Source organism: Oncorhynchus keta, chromosome 15 (assembly GCF_023373465.1).
Source record: "Oncorhynchus keta strain PuntledgeMale-10-30-2019 chromosome 15, Oket_V2, whole genome shotgun sequence".
Lineage (NCBI taxonomy): Eukaryota > Metazoa > Chordata > Actinopteri > Salmoniformes > Salmonidae > Oncorhynchus > Oncorhynchus keta.
The window spans coordinates 35,917,860-35,931,344 of NC_068435.1; the positions used below are offsets into that span (position 1 = coordinate 35,917,860).

The 13,485-nt window shown below is 42.8% G+C and overlaps 1 protein-coding gene across 1 annotated transcript; it reads right to left on the reverse strand.

Annotated features, from left to right (window-relative positions):
- Positions 1-3,053: 3,053 nt before the first annotated feature.
- On the reverse strand, positions 3,054-12,873 carry LOC118394869 (zinc finger and SCAN domain-containing protein 2-like). Its single transcript, XM_035788480.2, has 4 exons — positions 10,370-12,873; positions 10,153-10,274; positions 5,538-5,652; positions 3,054-5,326 (listed from the first exon to the last, which is right to left on the reverse strand). Exons 1-4 carry the CDS (start codon positions 10,581-10,583, stop codon positions 4,263-4,265), a joined length of 1,515 nt encoding a protein of 504 aa, XP_035644373.2. The 5' UTR covers positions 10,584-12,873; the 3' UTR covers positions 3,054-4,262.
- Positions 12,874-13,485: the final 612 nt, after the last annotated feature.

Here is a 13,485-nt window from a genome sequence, read left to right on the forward strand (position 1 = left end):
CTGTGCAGCAAACACTGGACAAGCCAGACGCTTCAAAGATTGAGACTATTTTAAAGCAGTGTGACAAACCTGCAAAGTTGATTTCCAAACTGTACCAAGGGCTGATTGAAGCTTTTCCAGATAACACAAGGCACGTAAAACAAAGATGTAGAAGCTATTGATGATGATGAATGGATACAGATGTGTTTGAATGAAGAAACTGCGGTTAAGGAACGAAAACGCTAGATACTTTAAAATTGGAAAAACATTGCCGGTCTGATTAATCCGGGTTCCTGCTGTTTCACGCTGATGGGAGGACTAGAGTATGGGGGGGGGGAAACACTTGGGTACATGCATCATGCTGTGTTTCAACATTGCAGGCTGGTGGCGTGAGGTGTGTTTTTCATGGCACACATTAGGCCCATTGATAAAAGTGGAGCAACGTTCGAATGCCACAGGATACATGGAAATCATTGCCAATCAGGTGTATCCCTTCAAGGCAGCAGTGTATCCATCTGCAAATACATTTTTCAGCAGGATAATGCCCCATGCCACAAGGCTAGAATTGTCCAGGAATGGTTCCATAAACATGACAGTGAATTCGGCTTACTGCAGTAGCCTGTCCAGCAACAAGATCTCAATCCAATTGAGCATCTGTGGGAGGAGATGGAACAAGCTACTTGGAGAAGAGATCCACTACCAGCCAACTTGACAACAACTGTGGGAAGCATTGGAGTCAACATGGATGGGCAAGCATCCTTGTGGAATGCTTTTAACACCTTGTAGTGTCCATGCCCCAGAAAACTGAGGCTGTTTGGGGAAAAAGACAGTGCAACTCAATATTAGGAAGGTGTTCTTAATGTTTTGTACAATCATTGTATTTTCTGTAGGAATTGGTCAATGGTAACGTGATCATGAGCATTTCATATCCAATTCAAATGTGCTGTTAATATTCTACACGTATTTTCTTCAATTGCAATCTGTGGTTTATTGATTCACTCTGTGAAGTGCTTCGCTTTACTGTGCTATACTGAGCTGTGTTTTGAGCCATTCTGTCTTGTGTTGTGTTTGTGGCCCTCTGTAAATACATTTTTAAAAACGGACAAATCATCTTCTCAATATGCATACACCAACACAACACTTAATGTGATCACTTCAAATCAAACTGTTCAGTGCTCACAAACTACAGCAATCATTACGCTCTTCACTTCCCCCTATCTTTTTTTCACAAAATAAACAGGCCACACCCTTCACCCCAACACTCTCAGTCTCCCTCTGTGCCATTGTCTGGGGACACTTCAAATTCAATCACACCTAGTCTTCCTATGTTGATGGACACCCTGCCACCCCAAACCCTGTCTCTGGCTGTTCTCTGTGATCGATAGATGCCCTCTCCTCCCTGCCTCTCCTGGCCATTGTGGCCCTACCACTGTAGCGGAATTCAATTTAACTGTGCATTGTGACTGCAGGCCTGTCGTAGAACATGAAACCTCTGCGCCTGACCCCACCTCTCCATCCCCCTGACCACTACTATCCCACCCCTACCTAACACACTGTCACTATTATTACTCTTGAGTTTCGGGTTTACTTAGAGATATAAACAAGAATAAGAAAAAGTAAGAAAGAGTCACGATTGTTCCTACCTTCACTCTGCACCGGCATAACCAAGCATCAGCAAGTGATGATGCAAGAAATCACTAAACTTCCCGTGTTGGCGTCCTGAGTCCCTCCTTTTCTCTCTCTGTATATCTCCACTGTTATCTCTGCCTCTGTTGACTGGCAAATCAATGAACCAGTAAATCTACGGAATATAATGATCTTTGATTCAGATGACCAGTTTTATACAGTGCCAGTGGTGTCAGTTTAGACAACGTACAGTAAAAGTGTCATTTTCAGATGTCAAATGTAAAGTTGTATAAACATACATGTAAGATGTAAGCTAATACACTGAAACACATATTTGATTGCCGAGTAGAGTTAAAATAACGTAACAGTTTAAGGCTGCAGAGTAACTTCAAAATAAGTTATTAACCTGATTTGACATGATTACTGTCCTTTGTGGCAAGAAGTGACATACCAAATAGACAAGCACTAACTAGACAACACATACTAAATGGTTCCTATATACACAGTGTATAAAACATTAAGAATACCTGCTCTTTCCATTACATCGACTGACCCGGTGAAAGCTTATGATACATTATTAATGTCAGTTGTTTAATCCACTTCAGTCAGTGTAAATGTGGGGGTTGGGTGCAACAACAGTTTAGGAAGGGGGGGTACAACTCAATTCTATGAAGGTGTTATTCACTTTTTCTAAAAGTGCAGATAGGTTTTCATTATACAGTGCCTTGCGAAAGTATTCGGCCCCCTTGAACTTTGCGACCTTTTGCCACACAATCATGAAGTGGAACGACATTTATTGGATATTTCAAACTTTTTTAACAAATCAAAAACTGAAAAATTGGGCGTGCAAAATTATTCAGCCCCCTTAAGTTAATACTTTGTAGGGCCACCTTTTGCTGCGATTCCAGCTGTAAGTCGCTTGGGGTATGTCTCTATCAGTTTTGCACATCGAGAGAATGAAATCTTTTCCCATTCCTCCTTGCAAAACAGCTCGAGCTCAGTGAGGTTGGATGGAGAGCATTTGTGAACAGCAGTTTTCAGTTCTTTCCACAGATTCTCGATTGGATTCAGGTCTGGACTTTGACTTGGCCATTCTAACACCTGGATATGTTTATTTTTGAACCATTCCATTGTAGATTTTGCTTTATGTTTTGGATCATATTCTTGTTGGAAGACAAATCTCCGTCCCAGACTCAGGTCTTTTGCAGACTCCATCAGGTTCTTCCAGAATGGTCCTGTATTTGGCTCCATCCATCTTCCCATCAATTTTAACCATCTTCCCTGTCCCTGCTGAAGAAAAGCAGGCCCAAACCATGATTTACATTTACATTTAAGTCATTTAGCAGACGCTCTTATCCAGAGCGACTTACAAATTGGTGCATTCACCTTATGACATCCAGTGGAACAGCCACTTTACAATAGTGCATCTAAATCTTTTAAGGGGGGTGAGAAGGATTACTTTATCCTATCCTAGGTATTCCTTAAAGAGGTGGGGTTTCAGGTGTCTCCGGAAGGTGGTGATTGACTCATGATGCTGCCACCACCATGTTTGACAGTGGGGTGGTGTGTTGAGCTGTGTTGCTTTTACGCCAAACATAACGTTTTACATTGTTGCCAAAAAGTTACATTTTGGTTTCATCTGACCAGAGCACCTTCTTCCACGTTTGGTGTGTCTCCCAGGTGGCTTGTGGCAAACTTTAAACGACACTTTTTATGGATATCTTTAAGAAATGGCTTTCTTCTTGCCACTCTTCCATAAAGGCCAGATTTGTGCAATATACGACTGATTGTTGTCCTATGGACAGAGTCTCCCATCTCAGCTGTAGATCTCTGCAGTTCATCCAGAGTGATCATGGGCCTCTTGGCTGCATCTCTGATCAGTCTTCTCCTTGTATGAGCTGAAAGTTTAGAAGGACGGCCAGGTCTTGGTAGATTTGCAGTGGTCTGATACTCCTTCCATTTCAATATTATCGCTTGCACAGTGCTCCTTGGGATGTTTAAAGCTTGGGAAATCTTTTTGTATCCAAATCCGGCTTTAAACTTCTTCACAACAGTATCTCGGACCTGGCCGGTGTGTTCCTTGTTCTTCATGATGCTCTCTGCGCTTTTAACGGACCTCTGAGACTATCACAGTGCAGGTGCATTTATACAGAGACTTGATTACACACAGGTGGATTGTATTTATCATCATTAGTCATTTAGGTCAACATTGGATCATTCAGAGATCCTCACTGAACTTCTGGAGAGAGTTTGCTGCACTGAAAGTAAAGGGGGCTGAATAATTTTGCACGCCCAATTTTTCAGTTTTAGATTTGTTAAAAAAGTTTGAAATATCCAATAAATGTCGTTCCACTTCATGATTGTGTCCCACTTGTTGTTGATTCTTCACAAAAAAATACAGTTTTATATCTTTATGTTTGAAGCCTGAAATGTGGCAAAAGGTCGCAAAGTTCAAGGGGGCCGAATACTTTTGCAAGGCACTGTATATAAAAAAAATACCAGTTGTAAATATATAGGCTGGTAAAATTTGTGAGGAGCTGTCAACAGTCAAACATGAAAGACATTTCACAAATGTGAAAAGTACGTCAAAATGTCTCAAAATACCTTTTGTACCACATGTTCACAGACAGTGGTACAGAAAAACTATGCAATTATGTTTATTTGTTCCATCTGGTCTGAGACAACATTAAACTTGTGTGTGGATCCACAGGGTATGGGGGTACCACATGTTGAGACACTGGACTCTCTCCTATGTGAGTTCTCTGATGTGACTTCATACTGGATCGCTGGGTGAAGCATTTCCCACACTGTGTGCACTCGTAGGGCTTCTCCCCGCTGTGGACCACAGCATGTCTGATCAGGTTGTACTGCTTGGTGAAATTCCTGCCACACTGTTCGCAGGTGTACGGTTTCTCTCCGGTGGTGCTTCCCGACCTCCACTGAGTCCTCATTCTCTTCACCATGTTAAAACTACTGCGACTCAGGCTGTATCCAGAGAAGGTGGAGGTGGTGGCCATGTTTGACCCTGTCATGCACTCACTCATTCTCACTGTTGCTTCTGAAGCCCTGTGCTGATGCTGCCTTGGCTGTAGAGCGAAACTATTCCCTTCATTATTTGAGTTCAGCATCTCGCTGCTTTGTCCTTCTGGCATCTGTTGTCTAGTCTCATCAGCCAATGTCCTGACATGTCTTTTCATGTGTGCTGCTGCACTGAACATGTTAGCATGTGGTTTCCCTCTAGAAGAGTGAACCGATGGCCCTACACCATCTGTCATAGTAGGAAGGGATGGCAGCCCACTTTGAGATGGGAAAATTGATATATTCTGAGAGTACTCCTCTGTGGAATGAAAGGAGAAATCTGGGTGGCCATCAGTGTGTCTGCCTGGATCCACAGAGGTCCACAGCTGCCCATCAGTCTCATCCATGACAAACTGGTCAGGTCCTGCCAGGGCCGTGGTCTGATCCAGCTCCTCCTCTTTCTCATCCTTCACCATCACTAGCTCTTGCGAGTCCTCATCCTCGGCTGGCCGGTTTTGCTCTGTGCTGAACACCTTTGATTTCTCTACAGACGTACACCGTGGTGTGCCTGGTTCCTCTGGACCATCAGAATTGGGGTAATGTTCCACTGAGTCTTCAGGAGATATGTTGGGTTGTGTGATGAAGTCCTCATCAAATTGCCGTTGCACAAAGGATGGTGGTTTCCCAGACTTGGAACCAGAATCTAAAGATTTGGGATAAACATAAAAGAAACATTACAAAAGATCCTTAACAGTTGGAAAACATGACTGATTTTGAATTGACTGTGTGTACGCGCACTCTATATGCCAACCCAGAACAAAAAACACCAACTAGCAATTTGCAACGTGCATACCACTACACCCACACAGTCTTCCATAGACAGACAGAGCAGTATCACTTATGGTCGCACCCACCCTCTTCAGTGATCCTGAGCTCTTCCTGAGTGTCAGTCTTCCACACATCCTCTGCTGTCTCCTCATCTTTGATCAGTATGGGTTCAGTCTCTGCTCTCTGCTCCACATCTGTAGGCTGTAACAGGGGACTGTGATTATTACTCTGGACTAGAGGTCGACCGATTCTGATTTTTTTCAACGCCGATACCGATTATTGGAGGACCAAAAAAAGCAGATACCGATACTGATAATGACAATTACAACAATACTGAATGAACACTTATTTTAACTTATAACTCATCAATAAAATCAATTTCGCCTCAAATAAATAATGAATCATGTTCAATTATGTTTAAATAATGCAAAAACAAAGTGTTGGAGAAGAAAGTAAAAGTGCAATATGTGCCATGTAAGAAAGCTAACGTTTAAGTTCTTTGCTCAGAACATGAAACGATATGAAAGCTGGTGGTTCCTTTTAACATGAGTCTTCAATATTCCCAGGTAAGAAGTTTTAGGTTGTAGTTATTATAGGAATTATAGGACTATTTCTCTCTATACCATTTATATTTAATTAACCTTTGACTATTGGATGTTCTTATAGGCACTTTAGTATTGCCAGTGTAACAGTACAGCTTCCGTGCCTCTGCTCGCTCCTCCCTGGGCTCGAACCAGGAACACAACGACAACAGCCACCCTCGAAGCAGCGTTACCCATGCAGAGCAAGGGGAACAACCACTCCAAGTCTCAGAGCGAGAGACTTTTGAAACACTATTAGTGCGCACCCCGCTAACTAGCTAGCCATTTCACATCAGTTACACGAGCCTAATCTCGGGAGTTGATAGGCTTAAAGTCAAAAACAGCGCAATGCTTGATGCACAACAAAGATCTGCTGGCAAAACGCACTAAAGTGCTGTTTGAATGAATGCTTATGAGCCTGCTGCTGCCTACCACCGCTCAGTCAGACTGCTCTATCTAATCATAGGCTTAGTTATAACATAATAACACACAGAAATACGAGCTTTAGGTCATTAATATGGTCAAATCCGGAAACTATAATCTCGAAAACAAGATGTTTATTCTTTCAGTGAAATACGGAACCGTTCCGTATTTTATCTAAGGGGTGGCAACCATTAGTCAAAATATTCCTGTTACATTGCACAACCTTCAATGTTATGTCATAATTATGTAAAATTCTGGCAAATTAGGCGGCCCAAACTGTTGCATATACACTGACTGCGTGCAATGAACGCAAGAGAAGTGACACAATTTCACCTGGTTAATATTGCCTGCTAACCTGGATTTCTTTTAGCTAAATATGCAGGTTCAAAAATACTTCTGTGTATTGATTTTAAGAAAGGCATTGATGTTCATGGTTAGGTACACATTGGAGCAACGATACGCACCGCATCAATTATATGCAACGCAGGACACGCTATATAAACTAGTAATATCATCAACCATGTGTAGTTAACTAGTGATTATGATTGATTGTTTTTTATAAGATAAGTTTAATGCTAGCTAGCATCTTACCGTGGCTTCTTACTGCATTCGCGTAACAGGCAGGCTCCTCATGGAGTGCAATGAGCGGCAGGTGGTTAGAGCGTTGGACTAGTTAACTGTAAGGTTGCAAGATTGACTCCCCCGAACTGACAAGGTGAAAATCTGTCGTTCGGCCCCTGAACGAGGCAGTTAACCCACCGTTCCAAGGCAGTCATTGAAAATAAGAATGTGTTCTTATCAGACTTGCCTAGTTAAATAAAGATTAGATAAAGGTGTAAAAAAAAAGGTTTTAAATTTGTTTTAAATCGGCCAAATCGGTGTCCAAAAATACCGATTTCCAATTGTTATGAAAACCTGAAATCAGCCCTAATTAATCGGCCATTCTGATTAATCGGTAGACCTCTACTCTGGACACACCATATCTAACCCTTTTCATATTGCAGTGACCTTGGTTTGTAAGTAGGCTCTTTTCCTGTCCAGAAAGTGAGTTGGATAGCTATCTGTTATTCTTATCTGATTTATTTGGCATGGGCTACAGCCAGAAAGTAGCTTGTATAATTTCTGGGTCAATAAACCATTCAATTTGAGAACAGTTGTGAACATTCTCTCATTTATAATCTATCAAGGTCATATTATTATATTATATTATTACATTGGTGTAAATTACACCATGGCATTCGGGGGTCTCTATTGAGTGTAAAAAAAAAAAATATGATTATGGTAGTAATAATATTTTCTTTGTGGCACTAATAATAACGACATCATTTAAACTGTAAATATGGGCCTCCTGAGTGGTGCAGCAGTCTAAGACACTGCATTGCAGTGCTTGAGGCATCACTACAGACCCGGGTTTGATCGTAGGCTGTGTCACAGCCGACTGGGAGAACCATGAGGCGGAGCACAATTGGCCCAGCGTTGTCTGGGGAAGGTTAGCAACTCCTTCTGGCAGGCCGGGCGCCTGCAAGCTGACTTCTGTCGCCAGTTGGATGGTGTTTCCTCCGACACATTGGCGTGGCTGGCTTCTGAGTTAAGCGCGCAGTGTGTCAAGAAGCAGTGCAGCTTGGCGGGGTCGTGTTTCGGAGGACGCATGGCTCTCGACCTTCGCCTCTCCCGAGTCTGTAGGGGAGTTGCAACGATGGGACAAGACTAAATACCAATTGGATATCCCGAAAAAGAGATATAAAAAAATCAATATGAATTACCTTTGAATGTGGCATGAACATAACCAGTCATTCTATTTTTCACCTGATTGTCAAACAAATCACTTAAAAAAGTAGTCTACCTGTGCATGTTCATCCACTCCAAAATAATCCCAGCAAGCTAAACATCATGTATACTTGCGCCATTTGATGATAGGAAATAGGTGTGTTACAAAACACCAAAACGTGTGCCTAATGTATTATATTGAATGTATGCTACTGTACCTGTTCTGCGTGTGTTCATGTGCGTAAAATTGCCTTGGCTGGGAGGGTAGGCTACCGACAGTGGTGCAGGCCTAGTGGAGGGTAGATGCAAGTAAAGGCGTGTACCCACCTTTTTCAGAAAAATACTTTGAAAGTATAGGGAGCATTATTAAAACCTTTACCACGACCGACATTCAGCGTTTACCCACAAATTATTTTGCCACTACGAGTAGGATTATTTGAAGTTCATGGTAATACACATTGTATCCGTGTGTGTAAGAGTAAAGGACTTCACGCTGCTTGCTTAAATAACGTTACCACTTCCTCACGAACGATTCAGCCCATACCTGGCGCGAACTCGGGACCGACCTCTGCCTCACAAACACACGTCTGTCCTCCCTCAAACGTCTTAGACGATCGCGCCACCTCAAAAGCGAGCTAATGAGGCGACGGAAGCAGGACACTTCAGGCTGAGGAATAGGTTTCACACATCCCCCATGTGCTACATGAGCGTGATCAACACATTTTCCCGTGACAGATTCAGCCTAATTTCAGCTGTGTTATGACTTATCAAAACAAAAAAAGTTACATTTGTCAGCAGGACGCATCAATTAATGTAGGCCTAATCAATGGCAATCAAGTAATGAGTTGAATCAAAACATGTTTTACACCCTAGTTCATGAGTTGTCCATAATTTATGCTTGGAGTCTTCACAGATCTTGTGACATAAAACACTACATTTCCTTCCTTACATTAAAGACAGTGTTATTTGTCATTATTAAGCATTTAGGCTAACAATTGAAATAGAATATTGAACTTAAACCCTGTACCTATCATGGATCTTGGAGATCTGGGAAAATGCACTGTAAGTGTAACTATGCCAATGTAACATTTCATTATGTTTCACCATGAAAACAGTTCCCATGGGGACACAAATCCAAAATAATGTAGGCCTATGCCATTGGAAAATGTACCGCTTCGAACCCAACGTTAACCTCTTCTAACCAAACGAGTCACCTTATAGGCCTACTGTCATTAACGTACTGATTACTTTTTGGGATGGATTGGATGTACATTGGGGTGTAGCTGTAGGCCAGTTGTCTAGTGCTATAGTCGACCATCATCAGCTGATCCAGGAAAGAAAACAAATATTGATAGAAAATAAAGCTATATAAATGGTCTACTACTTCGGGCCACGGATGGCACGGAGAACACCCACGCACACCTGAAAAACAAAACAATGCGCGCTCTAAATAGCTGACTATCAAAAGCAAACCATGACAAATCAACAGATAAATCTAAAGCATTGGAATAAAGGCTATCTATCAAGGACACATGGCAAGCAAAAGGCGAAAAATGACATTTTAAACAAATAGGAGAATGGTTAAATTAGCATTATTTAGAGACCCTCACAAAGTTTGACTTTTGTTGCATTTATGGGAGCCAACATCTTATTCGGGGGAGCTGAGCACTCCCTGGCTCCCCCCTAATTCGCACCTTGGTAGTTACCCTGGTTTATAAAAGCGGATCTCAACTCTGCTGATGGAGCATTCTTTTGTGGCAGTCGATTGGTTCGCAGGGATTCTGGCCAGAAGGTGGAAGGTTCGAGCTATACTCCCTGCCTGTTTCATTGCAATACTAATGAATCACACAAACACTTTAACTATTCCAATAACATAATTGATCCAAGAGGTCATCAGGTCTTTGTAATTGTAAAAGGTGATGCATCACACCTGGGGTTGAGAGTCCTCTTCAACAGCCATCTCTTCGTCTCTCCACTGTGAGCTATTCCTCTGCTTGTTCAAAACAATCTTGACTGGATATGAAGATTTCTCAGATGCCATGGGGTAAAAAGCTGGAAAATAATTGTATTCAGTCAAATATTAGGGCTATTCACACATTTGGGCTTTGAATATGCAATCAATTTATCATGAATAACACATCTACTACCTTTTCTCCTGACTCGTCCTCGCGTCTTTTTCAGCTCGCCCTCCATCATTTGACACTTCCTTTTCAGTCCATCAATATCTCGCTGGCTTTGGGTCACTTCCAAACGTATAACTGCACAGCTATCATCAACCCGTTTGTTTATTTCTGCTACAGCTGCTTTAGCTAATACCTCCATAATGGATACCAACTGCGCCTGAAAATTGCAGCTTGCCATCTCGTCCAGCCCAAATTACAGATTTGTATTCTCTGTGTGAAGTAAAACGTGCAATAAACAATCCGTAGATTATGATAAATGGCAACGTTTCAAGTGAGATATGCGTGCGCAATTGCAATCCTACTTCCGTTCAACTCGTGACGTAGGTATCTATTACCGTAAATATGAGAACGCAACAGCCCTACAACATTTGGTAGAATTAGCACCTTCCAGGCAAATACCAGTGTCTATTTTCCAGGATCTATTGTAGTCTGCCTGTAGTGTAGCCATATTTATTGACAAAAAAACTAGTTTTACGATCTGAATAAAGCATGTCTCTTTTTAGTCAATATATATGGCAACATTTATGGGAGGAAGAGTGCAGTACAATGCAGTGGCTCACATCTGCCAAAATTGTTTCAACCCCTATTCCTTGCCTGTTCAACCGTACCTTCTCCGCTATGCAATCTGGTTTCAGAGCTCAAGGTCCTAAACAACATCATAACTGCCATTGATAAGAGACATTACTGTGCAGCCGTATTCATCGACCTGGCCAAGGCTTTCGACTCTGTCAATCACCACATTCTTATTGTCAGACTCGACAGCCTTGGTTTCTCAAATGATTGCCTCGTCTGGTTTATCAACTACTTCTATTTTTTAATTTTTTATTTTAATTTGAATTTTTAGCCCTTTTTTCTCCCCAATTTCATGGAATCCAATTGTTGTAGTAGCTACTATCTTGTCTGATCGCTACAACTCCCGTACGGGCTCGAGAGAGACGAAGTTTGAAAGTCATGCGTCCTCCGATACACAACCCAACCAAGCCGCACTGCTTCTTAACACAGCGCGCATCAAACCCGGAAGCCAGCCGCACCAATGTGTCGGAGGAAACACCGTGCACCTGGCGACCTTGGTTAGCGCGCTCTGCGCCCGGCCCACCACAGGAGTCGCTGGTGCGCGATGAGACAAGGACACCCCTACCGACCAAGCCCTCCCTAACGACGAAATCTAGAATTGGCTTCCTATATCGCAACAAAGCATCCTTCACTCAAGCTGCCAAACATGTCCTCGTAAAACTGACCATCCTACTGATCCTCGACTTCGGTGATGTCATCTATAAAATAGCCTCCAACACTCTACTCAACAAACTGAATGCAGTCTATCACAGTGCCATCCGTTTTGTCACCAAAGCCCCATACACTACCCATCATTGTGACCTGTACGCTCTCATTGGTTGGCCCTTGCTTCATACGCGTCGCAAAACCCACTGGCTACAGGTTATCTACAAGTCTCTGCTAGGTAAAGCCCCGCCCTAACTCAGCTCACTGGTCACCATAGCAGCACCCACTCGTAGCACGCGCTCCAGCAGGTATATGTCACTGGTCACCCCCAAAGCCAATTCCTCCTTTGGTCGTCTTTCCTTCCAGTTCTCTGCTGCCAATGACCGGAACGAACTGCAAAAATCTCTGAAGCTGGAGACTCATATCTCCCTCACTAGCTTTAAGCACCAGCTGTCAGAGCAGCTCACAGATCACTGCACATAGCCCATCTATCTACCTACCTCATCCCCATACAGTATTTATTTATTTATCTTGCTCCTTTGCACCCCAGTATCTCTACTTGCACATTAATCTTCTGCAAATCTACCATTCCAGTGTTTAATTGCTATATTGTAATTACCTCGCCACCTGCTCCTTTGCACCCCAGTATCTCTACTTGCACATTCATCTTCTGCACATCTACCATTCCAGTGTTTAATTGCTATATTGTAATTACTTTGCCACAATGGCCTATTTATTGCCTTAACTCCCTTATCTTACCTCATTGCACTCACAAATACCTAGGTGTCTGGTTAGACTGCAAACTCTCCTTCCAGACTCACGTTAAGTATCTGCAATCCAAAATTAAATCTAGAATCGGCTTCCTATCTCGCAACAAAGCATCACTGCTGCCAGATAAAAATTATTTGAGTGTGTGGAAACTGAGGAGTTAGAATTTCATGCACCTGTTTCTTGATGTTTGTGTCCCAACTTTTGACAGTTCTCTCATGGGACGCCAAGATGATCGTGCTGTTGGCTAATCACGGTACACTAATCCTGTCATTGTGTGTCTAGGGAATATCAATCAAAATCACCATCATCAGGACTCCCGAGTGGTGCAGTGGTCTAAGACACTGCATTGCAGTTCTAGCTGTGCCACTAGAGATTCTGGTTCGAGTCCAGGCTCTGTCACAGCCGGCCGCGACCGGGAGACACATGGCCCAGCGTAATTTGGCCCAGCGTCGTCGGGTTTAGGGAAGGATATGGCCGGCTTAGGGAAGGATATGGCCGGCACATCCTTGTCCCATTGCACTCTAGCAACTCCTGTGGCGAGCCGGGCGCGTGCAGGCTGACACGGTCGTCAGGTGTAGTGTTTCCTCCGATACATTGGTGCGGCTTGGTTCTGGGTTAAGTGGGCAGTGCGGCTTGGCTGGGTCGTGCTTCGGAGGATGCATGGCTCTCGACCTTCACCTCTCCCGAGTCCATATGGGACAAGACTAACTACCAATTGGAAAGAAAAAGGGGTAAAAAAAACAAATAATAATAATAATAATAATTTTTTTAAAATCATCATATATTGAAATATCTGACAGGTTTCCTGCTGCTCCAGGATGTTTGGTGGCTGGTTGAACCACATGTTTCTCCCACACCACCAACTCTAATAACAGTCCAGTTAATAAGTTATTCATATAACAAATTGTTATTGTCATTGTACTGCAGTGCAGTTATCCAGCCACCTTTCCCTCCACTAGACTGGTCCATTTCTAGCTCAATGATGAAGACAGATCAGTATTTGGGCCCATGACATACTAGGGAAGGCAGATATGACCATATTATCATTCACACATTTTTGCTACTGTGTGCACTAATGAACATGAACCTTG